Source organism: Xenopus laevis, chromosome 3L, assembly GCF_017654675.1.
Source record: "Xenopus laevis strain J_2021 chromosome 3L, Xenopus_laevis_v10.1, whole genome shotgun sequence".
Classification (NCBI taxonomy): Eukaryota; Metazoa; Chordata; class Amphibia; order Anura; family Pipidae; genus Xenopus; species Xenopus laevis.
In genome coordinates, this window is record NC_054375.1 from 147688014 (window position 1) to 147709862 (window position 21849).

Genomic DNA, 21849 nt, shown 5'->3' on the forward strand with positions numbered 1-21849 from the left:
AAAACTGCACGTAACCGGCCACATGTATGTAAATATGTACACAAAGAAGTAAGGATGAACCGAATCCTTTGCACAAGATTCGGCCGAATACCGAACCCTAATTTGCATATTCAAATTAGGGTTGGGAAGGGCTAAAAATGTTTTACTTCCTTGTTTTGTGACAAAAAGTCACATGATTTCCCTCCCTGCCCCTAAATTTCATATACAAATTAGGATTCAGATTCGGTTGGGCTGGGCAGAAAGATTCGGCCAAATCCGAATCCTGCCGAAAAAGGCAGAATCCTGGCCAAATCCCAAACCGAATTATGGATTCTGTGCATCCCTACAAAGAAGTGCTCATTAATGCATTGTTATTACCCAAAAACCAACAGCATTTAACCACTAGCAAATGTTCCCCTTGCCTTGAAGGGTGCTGCAGTTGTTCCTAGTTTTATAAACTCTTGACCATATATAGAGCATTGGTACTATTGCAGCTCTCCGCAGTCAGTAATAAACATGCTGAACCATACAATAATACTGAGTATCTACACACTACTCTGCATTGCACTAGGAAAAGAAACTGAGCACCGTATCAAATTGTTCTCATGGCAACATGTTTGGACAAGGTTGGGTGTTTCCTCTATGTGCTGAGCTCAAATATGGAAGCCAGACGAGGATCCAAGATGGCGGCCAACTGCGACGGCGTGTGCCCTTCCCGATCGCGATGTTCAAGGTCAGAGATAAGGGCAAGGAAGGTAATGACAGGAACGTGGCCGGCTTTAAGGGCCAGGTGTATAGGTAGGGAGCCAGACGCATCGGGTGTGTTCACCTCTGCTCCGTGCTGAAGCAAAACTTGTAGGGTGTCCAGGAACCCACAACGGGCTGCATCATGAGCAGGGGTGGTGCCAAATGAATCTTGAATATTAGGAGAGGCACCTTGCTTTAAAAGCTCTGATGCAACAGGGGTGCTGCCAAACATCATGACCTAGAGAAAAAGGGAGAAAGGATGTGAGAGTAAGGAGGAGGAGCAAACACAACAGAATGTTAAGAGGATGAAGTAAATGAAGGGTCATGTGGTTAAGGGGAGAGAATGTTAATATAACCTCACTGAATAGTCAATTCTAGAGTAAAAACAGTCCCAAAGGCACACGGAACAAACTGACAGTTAAAAAAAAAATGCTATGAACAGAGGATGCTGATTCTGTCATTATAAATAAATGGAGTGTCATAGGCTTCACATGTCTGTGAACAGCAAAAATTTTCTTAAAAAAAAAAAGTTTTTATGCTATGAAAAAACCACGGCAACACACATTCAACTTTAAAATCACTAAGTCTTTATTAAGAAATAACTTACTGAAACTCCGCTTGCGCTCCTCTTCAGAAATGGCAACGAGCCATCATGCGGCGCTCGATTTCTACTCTCTGGCTATCAACTATAAGGAAGGCAGGGAGGAGAAATGGAGCCCCGTACGAAGGACCACCAATCGCCATTTCTGAAGAGGAGCGCAAGCGGAGTTTCGGTAAGTTATTTCTTAATAAAGACTTAGCGACTTTAAAGTTTAATATGTGTTGGTGTCTTTTTTTCTAACTAAAAAGCACTAACTGGTCCTTTAAAGGGGCTGTTCACCTTTGAGTCAACTTTTAGTATGATGTAGAGAGTGATATTCGAAACAATTTGCAATTGGTTTTCATGTTTTATTATTTGTGGTTATTTAGCTTTTTATTCAGCAGCTCTCCAGTTTGCAGTTTCAGCAGTCTGGTTGCTAGGGTCCCAATTACCCTAGCAACATGCATTGATTTTAATAAGAGACTGGGGTATGTATAGGAAAGGGCATGATTGGAAAGTAGCAATAACAAACACATTTGTAGCCTTAGAGAGCATTTATGTTTAGATGGGGTCAGTGACCCCGCATTTGTAAGCTGGAAAGAATCAGGAGTCAAGACAAAAATAATTTCAATACTGTTAAAAATAAATAATGAAGACCAATTGAAAATTTGTTCAGAATTGGCCATTCTATAACATGCTAAAAGTTCATTTAAAGGTGAACCACCCCTTTAAGGTGGCCTTACATGGTCTTAGCATGAGCTCACCAGACAAGTCAGCCTGTCTGACCAATATCTGGGGGACAATGACCTAATTGGTGTATAGATGCAATCCTCTAACACGCTCTCCAGGCCCAGAACAAACTGCACTTTGGCTTGAGTGGCCCTTTAAATCCACCACAATGCCCGGCTCATGCCTTGTTTTTGGTGAAGTTGGGTGAGGCATTCCTTATTACTTGCTTGTGTTCTACTGTTGGGTGACCACTCCCTGTACTAAGGGTGTGTGCGCGACTAAACAACAAATTATGCCCCACGCCCAGCAGCCGGGGTTAATTAAGGCACGGGCAAAGTGTCACTGAGTAAGTGGCATTCATTGTGTGTACTCATGAAGTGAACTATGAAATACCTCCCCTCATTGTGTTTGATTTTCAATTTTTTTTTGTTAGTTTACTTTCTTCCCCTTCATTCTAATATTCCGTCCCCTCTCATCTTAAAGGAGAACTATCGCGAAAATGAAAATTTGATATAAGCTTCCTCGTACTGAAATAAGAAACCTTCTAAATACAATCAATTAAATATTCTGCATCGTTTCTGAAATGATCAGGTTTCTCTTCACTATTCCTCTCTCAGCATCTGTTTCTCTTCATTCTGTCTTCATGCAGCAGTTGGGTGGCAAATTAATGATCCAATATATCTTATAGGGGCTCCTTTCCTCGCAGATGAATTAGAGCTCACTCAAATAACTGATTCCAGTACAAACAACAAAATAACTGGCTTTTGCACAAATTCTGCATGTAGAGAGACATGATGTCTGGTGATTTTAATAGAGTGAGCAATTCTAACACGTTTCATGCCCATCAGTCACTGATGAAGTGCCCCGTCCTAGGGCATGAAACGCGTTAGAATTGCACACCCTCCGATGTAATCTTCATATGCGTCTGAATAAAGCCAAAAAACAGATATTACAAATGCCAGACTCCTGAGCAATGTTTGATCAGCGCTCTCTAGCGTATTAGTTGAATAGTACAATTAGCACCATAATTTAATAATAGGCCCTGCAGCATCAGCTAATATTACAGGGGAAGCTCATTTTCTGCTGGATAGTTAGTGAGGACCCATAAGCTTAGCTTCTCAACAGCTGCTCAGAGTCCACTGAGCATGTGAGTGTCACAGACACTTTCCAAGATGGCGACCCCCTGTGACAAGTTTGTAGTCCTGGATCATTGCTGCTATTGACAAGCTGAAAATTTAGGCTGGTGCAATAAGTTCACTATATAAAATATGGCAATTTTTGCCATATTAATTTTTAGAGTTTGGTTCTCCTTTAAAGCCTCTCCAATTTGCCTCGGAGGGAGAAAAATGCAATCGGACTAGTCCCTGGATCAACTTGTACTATGAGCAAACTACTTTTCCTATTTCATTGGTGAAGAACATTATAGGGAATATAATAAGATGCAACTGGAGCTCGGCCTGAGTTCTGAGCTTATGTCTAGTTTCTTTTCAGGTCTTCATGTGTCACAAATACTCCCTTCTTTAGTTAGGACCCATTAACTCGGTCTAAATGGCTTTGTTTTGCCCTACTAATTCATCTCACCTGCAGGGCAGTTTTGCCAAAGCGGTTCAGGCAGTCGGGGTGGATCCTCTCTTCATGGAGAAGTCTTTTCACTTCTAATAGGTCTCCCCTGGCAGCCGCTCGGGTCAGGCGGTCTCCGGCGCTGGTCTCTCGTAGCAACATGAGGGAGAGCTGCAAGATCAGAAAAGAAGAGTAAAAATCAGACGAAAGGGAAATTAAAGGTGTTGTTCACCCTGGAGTTAGAGGATAAATAAACCTTTAAAATAAGTGAATGTAAAATTGATGAGGGTACTATTTTAATCACTTTTGTAACTTACATTCATAATTAATTTTTTTAACTCCAAGATATTAAAGGATACATGTCCTTTTAAAGGGGTTGTTCACCTTCAAACAACTAGGTGTTTTCAGATAGAGCACGAGAAATAACAACTTTTTCCTATTACCCTATATTTTCTATGTCACTGTTTTCTAATAATGAAGTTTAAAGTGTAATTTTTCATCTTCTAAAGCAGGGTCACCGACCCTGTAAACTGTTCTAAATTGATACATTTAGTTGATACATTTCTTATCTTTGTCCCTGCTGAGCAGAATCTCTGGGTTTCATTACAGGCAGCTGTTAGAATTGATACAATAGTTGCTAATACTCCAGAGATGCTGCTGAGAAATGGATCAACTAAATGTTGCAAAATTATAACAGTTTAAACTCTGCACCTGAATTACGGAGCTGCCAGACTGAAACACCAGAGACAGGGACATTAAAATTTAAATTTAGTTTGTGGAACAACAGTAAAAATGAAATAATGGAAAGTAATAGAAAAAAAGTCTTTATTTCTGGGGAACAATCCAGAAAGTTCCGAATGAAGGAAAGGCTGTCTCCCATAGACTACATTATAGTCAAATTATCCAAATATTTTAAAATAGCTTCCTTTTTCGGTGTAATAATAAAACAGTAGCTTGTACTTGATCCCAACGAAGATATAATTAATCCTTATTGGAGGCAAAACCAGCCTATTGGGTTTATTTAATGTTTTCATGATTTTATAGTAGACTTATGGTAGAGTCCTGCGACCCGCAGGTTAACCACAAAAGCCTGCGGAATCCTGTGGGTTGCAGATAGAAGTTTCGGGATCAGGTATAGACACGGGTCGGCGGTTCTCCCGGTTTGTGGGTCGCAGTTCAGGTCAATACCGAGTTTAACTCGTTTTTTTCTGATCACGCCGTCTTCCAATGATGTCACTTCCGGTGTACAACGACAGCACTTCCTGTTTTACTACTTTTTTTCTGATCACGCCAACTTTCAATGATGTCACTTTCGGTTTACAATGACAGCACTTCCTGTTTCTTGATGGTCAGGGGGTCGCGGATAAGGTACTTGGGTTGGGTAGCGGGTCCAAGCAGGTAAGTATGTGGGTTGCGGTTCCGGGTCGGGTTTAACAAATTGGTTCTGCGCAGGACTCTTACTTATGGTATAAAGATCCAAATTATGGAAAGATCCTTTATCCGGCAAGCCCCAGGTCCCGATCATTCTGGATAACAGGTCCCATACATGCTAATCTGTGCAAGTTGCAGAGTGCAGCATATGCGTGTTTATTGGGGAGGGGGTGCAGGGGTCCACACTTACCATGTGATCAAATCTCATCATTCCCTAAGGCTGAAAGATTGGATCAGTGCAACCTGCTTCCTCTATACATGTGGGCAAACTGCAACAGATCCAGCCTCCAGCCCTTGGGGTGAACAGACAACCACAGAGGAAACCACACAAGGAATGAGCAGACTTAATCAGAAGTAGGTAACGCCCTGACACTTAAATCGAGACAGCTGAGAGACTGCAAGCTACTGCCAGATATCTGACACGTGACCATCAGGCATAACAGAGAGAGGGTACAGACAGATTATAGACAGCCAGACATAATCTCACAAAAGACAGCCATTCAGTGACAAATGAGAGACAGTCAGTCCCAGGCAGGTGACATATGGCAGGCTTTAGTCAAATGAGCGACATTCACTTGCTGCACCTCCGAAACAGCTTGCTATATGGTCTAAAAAATATCCTATTTCTATCCACGAATTATACTTGCTTTCTACTCTTTAATTAGTTAAAGGGGTTGTTCACCTTTAAATTAACTTTCAGTATGATGTAGAGTAGACAGTGATATTCTGAGACAATTTGCAATTGGTTTTAATTTTTTTATTATTTGTGGTTTTTGAGTTTTTTCCCATTTTATTCAGCAGCTCTCCAGTTTGCAGTTTCAGCCATATTGTTGCTAGGGGTCCAAACTACCCAACTGCATTGATTTAAATAAAATTGTGGAATATGAATAGGAGAGGGTATGAATAGAAATATGAGTAATAAAAAGTAGCAATAACAATACATTTGTAACCCATAAAGCAGCTAGAAACGTTGTACATTATGTGTTGTGCTTCTGTTCCAGTCTAAGGCAACTACAGTCCTTTAGCAGTAAAGATCTGTGTCTCCAAAGATGCCCCAGTAGCTCCCCATCTTCTTTTCTGCTGATTCACTGCACATGCTCTGTGCTGCTGTCACTTACTGAGCTTAGGGACCCACTCACAATATACAGTACACATAGAATAGAAATGTCACAATATAAAGCTGATTAGTAATTAATACACATAATTACTACATGGCAGCACAGAAACCAGTGCAATTAGCATCAGAATTTAATAATCAGCAAACCTGTAGCATCAGCTTATATTACAGCCAGGGAAGCTCATTTTCTGCTGGATAATTAGTGACGAGCCCTAAGCTTAGCTTCTCAACAGCCAATCAGAGCCCACTGAGCATGTGAGTGTCACAGACACTTTCCAAGATGGTGACCCCCTGTGACAAGTTTGAAGTCCTGGATCATTGCTGCTATTGACAAGCTGAAACTTTAGGCTGGTGCAACAAGTTCAGTATATAAAATATGGCATTTTTAGCTACATTTATTTTTAGTGTTTAGTTCTCCTTTAAAGGTGAACCACCCCTTTAAGTTAACTTTTAGTATTTTATATTATTGCTTATTCTAAGCAACTTTTCAACTGACCTTCAGTTTTCCAGCTTTCAAATGGTCACTGACCCCATCTAGAAACAAATTCTCTGTAAGGCTACACATGTATTGTTATTGTTACTTTTAATTATTCATTTTTCTATTCAGGCCTCTCCTATTCCATTCTTTTATTTAAATCAATCCATGGTTGCTAAGGTAGCTTGGACCCTAGCAAACAGACAGCTGAAATTGCAAACTGGAGAGCTGCTGAATAAAAAACTTAAAAACCATAAATAATAAAAAAAAAAAATTAAAACGAACTGCAAATTGTCTCAGAATATCACTCTCTACATCATACTAAAGGCTAATTCAAAAGTGAACAACCCCTTTAAGGAAGAAATGCTATCGCTCATAATCAGGTAAATCCAAACACGCAGAGACGTCATGTTCTATACACACAATACATCAATTTCCTTATGCTTTATTGTCCGTTTAAAGGAAGAGGCAAACAAAAGACAAACAGAAGCATAATTTCCCCTTTAACCTCTTCACTGCCACTTCTTTGATGTGGCTGTGCTATATGTTGCCAGTAAACACAGGGCACAATGCAGATAAAAGAGAAACACTACTGGTGCACAGTTACAGCCTAGTGACACGCAAATCTATTATCAAAGACCAACAGGATCCCACTAAATCAATGTTTGTCTGGCTTTTTCTAATCGTACCCTAACTGAGATTTAGGCTGAGCCTCTATTGCCACTGCCCCAACCTAAGCTCATCAGATCGGAAGCACTCCCCCTAAATCTCAAAAAGATGGCAAGACAAACTGTTGACTTGACAGTTGTACTTCAACAAGTGACAGACAAGTAGGCAGGGTGTAGAGAGTCTGACACGAGTCAGTGCAAAATAATGGACTATACACACACACGCACACCTTGTTGCTTTAGCACTGTCATCTACGTATCCCTCACCAGTGTCACAACTGTACCCTATACTGACAGTTACTAAACATGAAAAACAACAGAATCGTCTCTCTCTGTATAAATTAAATCAACTGAAACATTATAGAAAACAAACAAAGGCTGAAGAGAGATGCGTGTCGAAGCATCAGATCAGTTACCTGGATGTAATCGGCCAGCGAGCTGCTTATTTACCTGTGAGAGAAAAGGCAGATCTGTAGCTTTAAAGGAACAGTTCAGTGTGAAAATAAAAACTGGGTAAATAGATAGGCTGTGCAAAATAAAAAATGTTTCTAATATAGTTAGTTAGCCAAAAATGTAATGTATAAAGGCTGGAGTGACTGGATGTCTAACATAATAGCCAGAACTCTACTTCCTGCTTTTCAGCTCTCTAACTCTGAGTTAGTCAGTGACTATAAGGGGGGACACATGGGACATATAATATACTTTACAATTGATCCTTAGCATTCAGCTCAGATTCAAAAGCAACAGATATGACCCATGTGCCCCCCCCCCTCAAGTCACTGATTGGTTACTGCCTGGTAACCAGGGTAACCAATCAGTGGAAACCAAGAGAGCTGCAAAGCAGGAAGTAGTGTTCTGGCTATTATGTTACACATCCAGTCACTCCAGCCTTTATACATTACATTTTTGGCTAACTAACTATTTTAGATACATTTTTTATTTTGCACAGCCTACTTACCCAGTTTTTATTTTTACACTGAACAATTCCTTTTAAGGGGTTGTTCACTTTTAAATTAATGTTTAGTATGACATAAAGAGTGTGTTATTTAGCTTCTTATTCTCCAGTCAGCAATCTGGTTGCAACTTCCTTGACTACTTGGTGGTCAGACTGGTGCGAAAACGGCCAGCTGGTAGCGCAATCGTAACTAAATTAATTCAAATAAACAGCACATGTATCCCTTAATATTTTGGAATTAAAAAATAATTAATAATGAATGTACGTTGCTAAAGTGCTTAGAATAGCACCCTCATCAATTTTACATTCACTTGTTTTAAAGGTTTACTTATCCTTTAACTTTTAGTATGATGTAGAGATATTCTGAGACAATTTGCAATTGGTTTTCATTTTTTATTTGTGGTTTTTGAGTAAATTAGCTTTTTATTCAGCGGCTCGCCAGTTTGCAATTTCAGCAATCCGGTTAATAGGGTGCAAATTCCCCTAGCAACCATGCATTGATTTAAACAAGAGATTGGAATATGAATAGGAGAGGCCTGAATATAAAGACGAGTAATAAAAAGTAGCAATAACAATACACGTATAGCCTTACAAAGCAATTGTTTTTTAGATGAGGTCAGTGGCTCCCATGTAAGCTGGAAAGAGTCAGAAGAAGGCAAATAACTAAAAAAATACTATAAAAAAATGAAGACCAATTGAAGAGTTGCTTAGAACTGGCCATTCTATAACATACTAAAAGTTAACTTAAAGGGATCCTGTCATCGGAAAACATGTTTTTTCAAAATGAATCAGTTAATAGTGCTGCTCCAGCAGAATTCTGAACTGAAATCCATTTCTCATAAGAGCAAACAGACTTTATTATATTCAATTTTGAAATCTGACATGGGGCTAGACATTTTGTCAATTTCCCAGCTGCCCCTGGTCATGTGACTTGTGCCTGCACTTTAGGAGAGAACTGCTTTCTGGCAGGCTGCTGTTTTTCCTTCTCAATGTAACTGAATGTGTCTCAGTGGGACATGGGTTTTTACTATTAAGTGTTGTTCTTAGATCTACCAGGCAGCTGTTATCTTGTGTTAGGGAGCTGCTATCTGGTTACCTTCCCATTGTTCTTTTGTTTGGCTGCTGGGGGGGGGAAGGGAGGGGTGATAGCACTCCAACTTGCAGTACAGCAGTAAAGAGTCATTGAAGTTTATCAGAGCAAAAGTCACATGACTTGGGGCAGCTGGGAAATTGACAATATGTCTAGCCCCATGTCAGATTTCAAAATTGAATATAAAAAAATCTGTTTGCTCTTTTGAGAAATGGATTTCAGTGCAAGATTCTGCTGGAGCAGCACTATTAACTGATTCATTTTGAAAAAAAATCTTTTCCCCATGACAGTATCCCTTTAAAGGTGAACCACACTGGCCTATCATTGTGTCACTATGGCTGAATAATAAGCCGGGCCATAAATAAATACAAGACATGAGGGCATTCCTGACAAAAGCATATTTTTACTATTTTATGGACTCAGATCTAGAAACGTGGGAACAGAGGAGGCTTTATGAGCAAATAAAGATAATTAAATGACAGTTACTTGAAACAACGAAACACAATGAATACACTAACACTTAGTAGCAAAATGAAACACAAGTAATCCACCAACTCTTAGTAGCAAAATATAAAAAAAGACAAGGGTTCAATATAGTCATAATACTCCCACCAAAACAAAAATTTCTTACAGAACAGCAAGAGAAATACACATATATACTGTACTGTATATACATACTGTATATGTATCCCTACTACCTATATCCCCAGTGATTTCAAGGCTACAAACGGGCAAAAAACGTAATAAGAATCCTCGTGCCTGTCCAAACCAAATCCGAATCCTAATTTGTACATGTGGGAAGGGAAATCACATAACTTTTTAATCATCAAACAAGGAAGTAAAAATAGTTTTTTACACTTTTTCCCTTCTCGTATGCAAATTAGGGTTCGATTTGGTTCGGTATTTGGCCGAATTGTTCATGAAGGAATCGGCCAAATCTTAAATAGTGGATTAAGTGCATCCCTGATATATATATGAATAACAAAAAAAATACTGCACTTAACAGGCTCCGTTAGAGTAACTGGTTTTAATAGACAAGCTAAAGAAATTCCAACACTTCGATCACATCATAGTGATCATCCTCGGGGGGGGGGAAGAAAAAATGATTGTGATTATGTGGTAGATGTTATTAGAGTCAAGAAGAAGAAGGTTCTCTAGAGCTTACAATCTAATTATTGGAACATATGGACATATAAGTGAAGTGAATATTGGGGTTATTTGATTGATGGAAAAAATCTGCAGAAAAGTGGGTTCTAGGTGAGCGAGAGAGAATTCTAGTAGTGGGATTGAAAAGAGACTGAAGGGGTTAAATGCAGGAGTCTGGGTGGCATGGAGCAATAGGTTCCAGTAGTCTAGCTGGGATAGGACACAGGCTCATGGGAGAGTTATAGTAGTTGTGGAAACAGAAAGGGATGGATCCCGGCTACACTGTGAAGGGAAGAGAGCGATTTTAACAATAGAAATAATATGAGGAGAGAAGGAAAGGAGGGAGTAAGATATTGCCCAGAGGCAGTGACTAAATCAACAGGGTTGAAGGGGTGTTTTAACCTTTAAATTAACATTTCGTATGTTATAGAATGGCTAGTTCTAAGAAACTTTTCAGTTGGTCTTCATTGTTTATTTTTTACAGCTTTATAATTTTTTAATTATTTGCCTTCTTCTTTCAAATGGGGGTCACTGACCCCATCTAAAAATGCTCTCTAAAGCTACAGATGTGTTGTTATTGTTACTTTTTTTACTCATCTTTCTATTCAGGCCTCTCCTATGCATATTCCAGTCTTTTATTCAAATCAATGCATGGTTGCTATTGTACTTTGGACCCTAGCAACCAGATTGCTGAAATTGCTGCTAAATAACTCAAAAATCACTAATAATAAACAATGAAAACCAATTGCAAATTGTCTCAGAATATCCCTCTATGCTTCACACTAAAAGTTAATTTAAAGGCAAACAACCCCTTTAAGGAGCATATAACCAGGAATAATCATGAACAGGGGAGCTGAGTCAAGTTCCACCCAACCAGCAACTGTGATGAGAATAAAGTTGAGGTATAGAAAGTGGCACAAGTGAGATGCAGTGGGTGTAGGGCAGGGGTGTCCAAACTGCGGCCCGAGGGCCACATGCGGCCCAGGATGCATATGAATGCGGCCCAGCTTGAAACGCTTGGTTCCCGAGGAAATAGGAGGAGGGGGGACTCTGCCCATTGCCCAGTTAGTAATAATAATAAGTCTATTTAATATCAGGTGTCCCATATTCCAGTGTATAGCTCCATCTGGTTATCCAACTGGCATTGTAGTTCTTTTCTGTGTATTTCCTTTACTCTTACAAATCAAACGTGTTTTTGTGTATGTCATGTGTGGCCCCAGACAATTTTATCTTTTTCCAATGTGGCCCGGCGAGCCAAAAGTTTGGACACCCCTGGTGTAGGGGGTGGGGCAGGTTTAAGAAGATGTCACTGATAGGAGGATACAGTAGGATTTATGTGACAGTGACACAGAATGAGATGTCAGTGATGGGGGAGACATGTGAGGTAATTGGGTGCCAGTCGGTATAATGTGAGGTAATTGGGTGCCAGTCGGTATAATGTGAGGTAATTGGGTGCCAGTCGGTATAATGTGAGGTAATTGGGAGCTAGTCGGTATAATGTGAGGCAATTGGGTGCCAGTCGGTATAATGTGAGGTAATTGGGAGCCAGTCGGTATAATGTGAGGCAATTGGGTGCCAGTCGGTATAATGTGGTACCAGTCGGTATAATGTGAGGTAGGTAATTGGGTGCCAGTCGGTATAATGTGAGGTAATTGGGATAAGTGAGGTAATCGTATAATGTGAGGTAATTGGGTGCCAGTCGGTATAATGTGAGGCAATTGAGTGCGGTATAATGTGAGGTAATTGGTGCCAGTCGGTATAATGTGAGGCAATTGGTGCCAGTCGTATAATGGTAATGTGAATAATGTGAGGCAATTGGGTGCCAGTCGGTATAATGTGAGGTAATTGGGTGCCAGTCGGTATAATGTGAGGTAATTGGGTGCCAGTCGGTATAATGTGAGGCAATTGGGAGCTAGTCGGTATAATGTGAGGCAATTGGGTGCCAGACGGTATAATGTGAGGCAATTGGGTGCCAGCCGGTATAATGTGAGGCAATTGGGTGCCAGCCGGTATAATGTGAGGCAATTGGGTGCCAGTCGGTATAATGTGAGGCAATTGGGTGCCAGTCGGTATAATGTGAGGCAATTGGGTGCCAGTCAGTAGCCGGGACAGGGCAACATGTCGGTGTTTCTTTTAGAGAGGAAAGTCCTCCGGTTTGTGACACAATAAAAGGAGCATTGAGTGTATATCATTTATCTCTGACATTATAGTAGGTGCTTAGAGAAAAGCCGGAGAGCAGGGGCGGCTTCCGTTATTGTTTAGGGCCAGTGACAGGTGCATCTTCCCAACAGCCGGCGCATCTCAGAGCCCTGACAACAAGCAGCGCGCGTATCTCACCTTATACACCCGACTTCCCGCGCTAACTCCAGGTGCTGAGCACGTGACCCAGTGTCCAGCAGGTGAAAGGCCAGAAGGAACCTCCAACGGACACAGCTCGTCTCTCCGAGGATCGCTGGCTTCAGCCTTCCAATCGCTTGTTGTCGGTCTCTGACGTCACCACCCCACGTGGTACGCGTGTGTGTGTTTTTTTTTTTTGAAAAAGGCAACTGTTGTGCCGTCGTCTAATGGCGGCCATTGGTTTTGCTATACGTTGAAGCCACGCCTCCCTGCTCATTCCATCCAATAATAGCGACACGTGCCAGAGGGGCTCGCCGTTGCTAGGCGGTAACGCGCTGCCAAACGAAGGGGAATTCTAAAGCCGAAGCTGCTTATTGGATAGGCGCAACCAATAGGGAAAAAAAACGAAAAATGGGCGGGTCTTGAAGCAGATTTAAAAGAAGGGGCGGGATTTTCATCGGTTCAGTGTCTCTGTGAGGTGATGGGGTCAGGCGGGTGTCATCCTGTGGTAACCTTACCTTCACCTCCGGCGGGCGATGTTTGTGTTTAAATGTTGATTCGGCTTCATATACACACAGTCTCACAGCATTTATCTGCCTAATGAAGCGCTCATACTGACTGCCAGAGCTGATGCTTATATGGGAGATGCCCAGAGTTCAGTAGATCTAACAACAAAGCAAATAAGGCAGAACAAGATGGCGGCAGTAACACTCTATGCTGGTGTTGTCCAAGTTAAAGGAACAGTAACATCAACAAATGAAATTGTTTTAAAGTAATAGAAATGTAATACAGTCTTGCCCTGCACTGGTAAAACGAATGTGTTTGCTACAGAAACACTACTATAGTTTATATAAATAAGCAAACAAATGAATATATGTGAAAATACACCAACAGTTTACATGATGCAAAATGGGACAGATTTGCCCTTTACGAGGGGTGTAACTACAGAGGGGGCCCAGGAGGTATAGGGGTCCCATAAGTCCTTAATACACTTGCAATTTCAATAAATATTGGTAAAACAGGTCATCCTATAGACACTTTGGTGGCCGGCAAATGTTTGCCCCAAAATTGTTTTGAGGAATTGAGGAAAGTCACCAGAAAATGCAAGAATGCCCTAAGCGTGACGGGAGACTGGGGTACAGAGCCCTAAATCTGGTAACTCCTGACTTCTAAACAACTCAGTCCCATTGCATGCTGGGTATTGTAGTCTTACATTGAACTTGACAGTTGGCAAATTGTTAAATAAAAACTACATTACCCAACATGCATTGGGAGACACAGGCTTGGCACATTAGGGCAAGAGAAAACTTTGGCTGGTTTCCAAAGTACAAACCAGCCAAAGGCCCAAAAAGTAGCCCAAATCCATACCTTGGCTAGTTTGTACTTTCAAAACCAACCTGGGCTTTAAAGGGATCCTGTCATCGGAAAACATGTTTTTTTCAAAACACATCAGTTAATAGTGCTGCTCCAGCAGAATTCTGCACTGAAATCCATTTCTCAAAAGAGCAAACAGATTTTTTTATATTCAATTTTGAAATCTGACATGGGGCTAGACATTTTGTCAATTTCCCAGCTGCCCACAGTCATGTGACTTGTGCCTGCACTTTAGGAGAGAAATGCTTTCTGGCAGGCTGCTGTTTTTCCTTCTCAATGTAACTGAATGTGTCTCAGTGGGATATGGGTTTTTACTATTGAGTGTTGTTCTTAGATCTACCAGGCAGCTGTTATCTTGTGTTAGGGAGCTGTTATCTGGTTACCTTCCCATTGTTCTGTTGTTTGGCTGCTGGGGAGGGGGAAGGGAGGGGGTGATAACTCCAACTTGCTGTACAGCAGTAAAGAGTGATTGAAGTTTATCAGAGCACAAGTCACATGACTTGGGGCAGCTGGGAAACTGACAAAATGTCTAGCCCCATGTCAGATTTCAAAATTGAATATAAAAAAATCTGTTTGCTCTTTTGAGAAATGGATTTCAGTGCAGAATTCTGCTGGAGCAGCGCTATTAACTGATTCATTTTGAAAAAAAAAAAATGTTTTTCCCATGACAGTATCCCTTTAAATTAGTAGCCCAATTTGGCTGGAAAACCGCCAGCCCAGTCTGACGCTACAGAAGTGGGGGCAAATATGTCTGGCCAGTGATATCAAGGGCCCTTTATCTGAAGCATACAGCAACACTGTTGAAATAGTCGCCCCCTCTCCTGCAGGACCACTGGCTTCGTACCACTGGCATTGCCTTGTTTTCCCTCCATCTGATTATTTGTTTATATATTTCCAGCATGAGTCACATCGCTTGTTGTTTGTTTTTTGTGCTGTGGGGTCAAAGAGTCACGGCACACGGAAAAATAACAGAGGCGACTGTAGATGCCATTGCATTATCTCCAGCAGTCACACCCAATTTTTAAAATTCTACTGAAGTCACGCAGGTGAGCCCCGACCTGACACGTCTCTCAGTCTCACATCTGTTGCTGCCACAGCCATCATAACACACCATTGTTCACCGACAGCAAGGAAACTCTCGTCAGACCGTTGCACCGTTACAGAAATGTTCTAAAAGGGGGGAATAACTTGCCGTCCCTGTTATACATGACATGCCTTAAAGGCATACTGACATTAGAAAACAACTTTTTTTTTTATATCTATCATAACATTGTCTTTGAATTCTATTTATAATTTTGCCATAAAAGTATTTGCCTGCTGCTTTTACATTACCTTTCTTACTGCCCTGTTCCTGTATGAGGGGACTCGACTGCCATATTTGTGCAGCAGGGGTCCGTTAGCATTAGAAACTCTAACTGACAGACTGAGGTGGGACAGTCAGGTTGGCAAAACTGTCAGGTTTAGGAACTTCAAGTAACAATAACTTACAAAAGCAAAACTATCAGCAAAAAATGATCAACATGACCTATAGGCAACTTTTAATGTAGATTCATATTTTCCAAAGAAAATTTTCAGTGTCAGTATCACTTTAAGCTGGCCATAGACGCAAAGATGTAGTCGTACAAAATTATTTTCGGACAGTGGAATCCAGTAGCATAACTGGATATTTTGGGGCCCCATAGCAGATTATTTCTCAGGCCCCGGAAATGTCTAGAGATTCACCTGTTTTACCAGGTTTTATTGAAATTGTATATGAATTAGGGCCCCTATACCTCCTGGGCCCCCTGCAGCCGCAGGGTCTGCTTCATCTACAGTTACGCCCCTGGTGGAGTCAGAATAATTGTCAACAATTTTTTTGTGCCATGGTGATCGGTCATTCGGACAGCTTGGATTTCTCATAATATAATATAATATCTTTGCATGTATGATATCAATGGGCAGGGTCGGACTGGGCCGGCGGGACTCCGGGAAAAAACCTGGTTGGCCCCCGGCTCCTGTGGGTTCCACTGGCCCAGATCCACATCCACGATAGGAAGGCTTCTTAATGCCGGAAAAACATTGCGTGCCGTTGCAGCAGAGGGGGCCCTGGGAGAGTAGGCCCAAGGCTCCCCAGTCCGACCCTGCCAATGGGTGACTGTAACCAGGGGCGTAACTACAGAGGAAGCAGACCCTGCGGCTGCAGGGGGGCCCAGGAGGTACAGGGGGCCCCATGAGGCTCTCATTGATGAGCAATTTGAACATATATTGGTAAAACAGGACAAACAATGGATATGTTGGGGGCCCTAAAATTAATTTGCTGTGGGGCCCAGCAACATCTAGTTACGCCACTGACTGTAACTACTATTTCTTGGACATTAATGCCCCCACCAGAATTTACCAACCCCCCCATGTTTCCAATAGTTAATGCAGATGGCCAAGCAAAGCAAGAAAAGATTTTTGCACAGAGCTGCAGAATTAAATGGTGTAATCGAGGGTTAAATATGTTTAGCTGGAAGTTCTTAGCTTGAGTTGTGAAGCAGCTGATGGCTCATTACTCGTGAGGAGTGACGCCTCCATCATTGTACAGATGACATGAAGGAATGCTCACAAGCAAAGGGGAATATTTATTTACTCAGAATAGTAACTTCTCAGGTTAGCGCCAGCAGCCAGTGCAGCTCAGGACAGCCACCGGGGATGAAAAAATACCAAGAAACCTTTATAACATAAAGAAATACTTCTAGGACTCAATGTTGTTACACAGATCTAGTAACACGGGTATAACTACGGAGGCAGCATAGACTCACTTCTACAATGATGAGTAGAAGATGGGGGAGTAACTACAGAGGAAGCAGACCCTGCGGTTGCAGGGGGCCCAGGAGTGTAAGGGGCCCAGTAATGCCATAATTAATGAGCAATTTCAATATATCTCGATACAATGTTAGCAAAGTTTTGGGGTACTAGATTGAATTTGCTAGGGGGCTCAGTAACATCTAGTTACACCATTGTGAGGAAGGCTGAAGTGCTGTACAGATGAGCTAGTCCTCTTCAGGCTTGGGGACAAATTCACTAACCTCCGAAAATTCGCCAGCGAATGCTTCGCTCACAGAGCAACACTTGGCCAGGCGTAGATTCGCCAGGACAACACTAATTCACTAAAATTCATGTTGCGTCCAGGGTGCCGAATGCTGGCGAAGTTGTGATAGCGTTACTGTACCAAGCGAAGTTGCAGTAGCGATGCCTAATTTGCATACAGCGGGAAGTTAAAGTTGAATGGACGTATATGTTGCAGCAAATACATTACATTACACAAGCCCAGGGAACCTTAATAAAATAAAGTTGTTATATTGAGCTACACATGAGCCCAGTGTATAGTTTATAGGGATGCACCGAATCCAGGATTCAGTTCGGGCTTCGGCCAGGATTCAGCCTTTTTCAGCAAGATTCGGATTCGGCCAAATCCTTCTCCCAGGCCGAACCGAATCCGAATCCTAATTTGCATATGTAAATTCGGGGCGGGGAGGGAAATCACCTGACTTTTTGTCAGAAAACAAGGAAGTAAAAATGTTTTCCCCTTCTCACCCTAATTTGCATATGCAAATTAGGATTCGGATTTGGTTCGGTATTCAGCCAAATCTTTCACAAAGGATTCGGGGATTCGGCCAAATCCAAAACAGTGGATTCGGTGCATCCCTAATAGATTATGTGCCATATGGTAGGAAATGTAGGGGGGAAGCCGGTTACCCCCAAAAAAATGTATGCTTTTTTTCAGCCTACCTAAGAAACATCTCTCATCATATAGTGTCTAGACTACTGTAACTCTCTTTTAATTGGCCTCCTCCTCCAGAGACTGTCACCTCTCCAGTCCATAATGAACACTGCTGCGAGGCTCATACACCTCAGCAACCGCTCCTCCTCTGCCTCGCCATTCTGTCAATCCCTGCACTGGCTTCCGTTACCTTTCAGAATCAAATTCAAATTAATGACACTGACTTTCAAAGCACTTCATAACTCTGCCCCACCCTACATCTCTGAACTCATCTCTATATACTCACCCAATCGCTTACTACGCTCCTCTACTGACCTGCTACTCAACTCTTCTCTCATTACCTCCTCACATGCTCGCATTCAAGACTTTGCAAGGGCTGCACCCCTCCTCTGGAACTCTCTCCCAGGGTCTGTCCGACTTTCTCCCAACCTTTCTGCTTTCAAGAAATCTCTGAAAACGCACTTCTTTTGAGAAGCCTACCCTCACTCTGCTTAACTACCAAACGCAACACCACATACAGTACCACATTTCTCACCCACTTAATTTGATCTTGCCCACTCCCACACCTTGTGTATGACTCCCTTCCCTTTAGACTGTATGCCTATGCATAGGGCCTCCCTCACCTTTTTGTACCTGTATTGATTGTGATGTATGTAACTACATATGTTCTATGTATAGAATTCATGTGATTTAGTTGTATAATCACATTTACTTTACAGTGCTACGCAATATGTTGGCGCTATATAAATACATGTTAATAATAATAAAATACCACCCTGAAAAAGGAAAAGATGCTAGAAAAATTTTAGAAAAATTTTCAGCTATTTTTTTTACTCTATTGCACTTCGCCTGGTTTGAGGTGGTGAAGGCAAGTCTGGCGCAAGAGTAATGTTCAGTAAAATCCCCATCTTAGTGAATTTGCCTAGTTACGTCCATTCGCCAGAGCGCAAATTCGTTAGGGAGCAAAGTACAGCTAGAGTCTGTCTCCTTCTAGCGAAGTTACGCTGGCGACCGCTAGTTAATCGGTGAAGTACCGAAATTACGTCATGCTGGCAAATTTTCACCCGCGTTAGTCACTTCGCCCTTTAGTAAATTTACCCCCAAGGTCAGCCAGGGAGTAGAGGCATGTGGCTTTTTGCCATAGGCATGTGCCTCTTCTGCTCTTATCCCCAGGTCCAGCCCTGGTACGGTGGCTCAACGGTTATGGAGTGCCGGCCAGATCACCTGTACGTTCAACTTGTTTATGCTCTCTCCATGTCTAGTGCCGCACACCAAAAAAAACACACAGGCAGGGTAAAGGGGTTTTGTTCACCTTTAAATCAACTTTTAGTATGATGTAGAGAGCGATATTCTGAGTAGGGATGCAACAAATCCACTATTTGGGATTATGAATTGTTCATGAAAGATTAGTCTGAATACCAAACGAAATCCGAATCCTAATTTGCATATGCAAATTATGGAAGGGAAAAAGTGGGAAAAACATTTTTTACTTCCTCTTTTGTGACAAAAAAGTGTGTTTTCCCTTCCCGTCCCCAATTTGCATATGAAAATATGCACATTAGGATTCGGTTGGGTCAGGCACAAGGATTCGGCCAAATCCTAATCCTGCTGAATCCCAAACCGAATCCTGGATTCTGTGCATCCCTAATTCTGAGACAATTTGAAAATGGTTTTTATTATTTGTTGTTTTTGAGTTATTTAGCTGTTTATTCAGCAGCTCTTTGTCGTTTGCAATCTGGTTGCTAGGGTCCAAATTACTCTAGCAACCATGCACTGATTTAAATAAGAGAGTATGTGAATATGAATAGAAGAGGGTCTGAATAGAAAGATGAGTAATAAAAAGTAGCAATAACAAATTTGTAACCTTACAGAGCATTAGTTTTTTTAGATTGGGTCAGTGACCCCCATTTGAAAGCTGTAAAGAGTCAGAAGAAGAAGGGAAATAATTTAAAAAAAAGAAAAAACGAAGGCCAGTTGAAAAGTTGCTTAGAATTAGCCATTCTATAACATACTAAAAGTTAAGTTAAAGGCGAATCACCCCTTTAAAGAGAATTGGCTCTTGATAAGACTCACCCCAGTGCAGGATTGGGACATAGACTGTAAGCTCTACTGGAGCAGAGAACGATGGAGCAAATGGAATATGCTGCTGTTCTACAAATACAGCTTATTTTTACATGTCAAATAAATAAATAAATGGCTCGTGTACTACACTGCTTCCTGAAAAAGTCTGTGATTGTAGATCTGCATTGTCAGATTAAAATACAGGTGAATTTATTATTATTATTATTATATTAACATGTGTTTTTAGAGTGCTAACATGTTGAGCAGCACTTTAATTGACAGTAGCTTTGCTGAACGTTTTCACCTAGAATTAGTAAGTGTGGGTCAGTCTGGCTGCAAAAAGGACCTCTTCTCTATGTCTGCGTAGGAATGAATGACAGGGGAGGTCCCCACTTCTGATAGGCTGCACCCCATTGTCAGTCCAGAGGACAGTGAAGAAGTTTGTTTATTGCTGGCTACCATACAGTAAATCATCAGTAGTATTGACAAAGTGGCTTCTAGGATTAGTTTTGGCCCTGATATAGACTTCAGAACATCTCAAGCTCCAAAAGTGCTTTTAATCTGCCTCCCTATCTATGAGATTAGAAGCAAGTGCTGCGCATGTAGGCAGTGCCACCTAGGGCCAGATTTATCAAGGGTCGAATTTCAAAGTTAAAAACACTTCGAAATTCGACCATCGAATTGAATTACTTTGAATATCGAAGTCAAAGTTATTTTTCATCGAATTTGGCCATTTGCGGTCGAAGTAAAATCGAACGATTCTAAGGATTTCATCGATCGAACAAACTATTTTGTAGAAAACTGCTCTAGAAGGTCCCCATAGGCTAATATAGCACTTCGGCAGGTTTAATTTGGCGAAGTATTGAAATCTGAGTTTTTTTTAAAGAGACAGTACTTCGATTATCGAATGGTCGAATATTCAAACTCTTTCACTTTGAGTCAAATTCGAAGTCGTAGTATCCTATTCGATGGTTGAAAAAATGACTTTGGATTTCAAAAATTCCCTCGAATTCACTTCGACCCTTGATAAATCTGCCCTCTAGTGTTGAAAGTGAAAAGTTTTATTATATATTTATTTATACTTTTTGCGGACCTGCAGGTCCCCCCTGTGACACACGCTGTAAGGTACAAGGGGGGCACAGAAAGTAGGATCCATACAGGGAAACACTATGTCTTAAAAAACATCAGAGAGATGAAAAGATATATATTTTATTGGACACATTTTCAATTTATACACCTCAAATTCACCACCACAGCGGAAAACCGATTTATATATATATATATATATATATATATATATAATATATATATATATATATATATATATATATATATATTCCTTTGGTGTGATATAGATCTTCAGTAATATACAGAAAGAAAGAGACACATATATGTATTTAGTTTCAGCTTGAGGTTTCATGCAATGAACAGATTTGAAAAGCATTAGTTTGTGTATGTGGGCTGCAAGTACAGAAATAGCTGATGTTACGGTAGACGATGTCAATAGCAGCAATGATCCAGGACTTCAAACTTGTCACAGGGGGTCACCATCTTGGAAAGTGTCTGTGACACTCACATGCTCAGTGGGCTCTGATTGGCTGTTGAGAAGCTAAGCTTAGGGCTCGTCACTAATTATCCAGCAGAAAATGAGCTTCCCTGGCTGTAATATAAGCTGATGCTACAGGTTTGCTGATTATTAAATTCTGATGCTAATTGCACTGGTTTCTGTGCTGCCATGTAGTAATTATCTGTATTAATTACTAATCAGCCTTATATTGTGACATTTCTATTCTATGTGTACTGTATATTGTGAGTGGCTCCCTAAGCTCAGTAAGTGACAGCAGCACAGAGCATG

General features: G+C 41.2%; 1 protein-coding gene across 2 annotated transcripts; it reads right to left on the reverse strand.

Annotated features, from left to right (window-relative positions):
* Positions 1-201: 201 nt before the first annotated feature.
* cdkn2d.L (cyclin-dependent kinase inhibitor 2D L homeolog) lies at positions 202-13075 on the reverse strand. Of its 2 annotated transcripts, XM_018251325.2 has the most exons (4): positions 12815-13075; positions 7703-7736; positions 3617-3766; positions 202-964 (listed from the first exon to the last, which is right to left on the reverse strand). In XM_018251325.2, the coding sequence occupies exons 3-4, from the start codon at positions 3755-3757 to the stop codon at positions 620-622; spliced, it is 486 nt and encodes a 161-aa protein (XP_018106814.1). In that variant the 5' UTR covers positions 3758-3766; positions 7703-7736; positions 12815-13075; the 3' UTR covers positions 202-619. The 2 variants fall into 2 exon arrangements, with proteins under 2 accessions (XP_018106814.1, XP_018106813.1); XM_018251324.2 differs by lacking the exon at positions 7703-7736 and having other exon boundaries at positions 12815-13071.
* Between the last annotated feature and the right edge of the window lie 8774 nt (positions 13076-21849).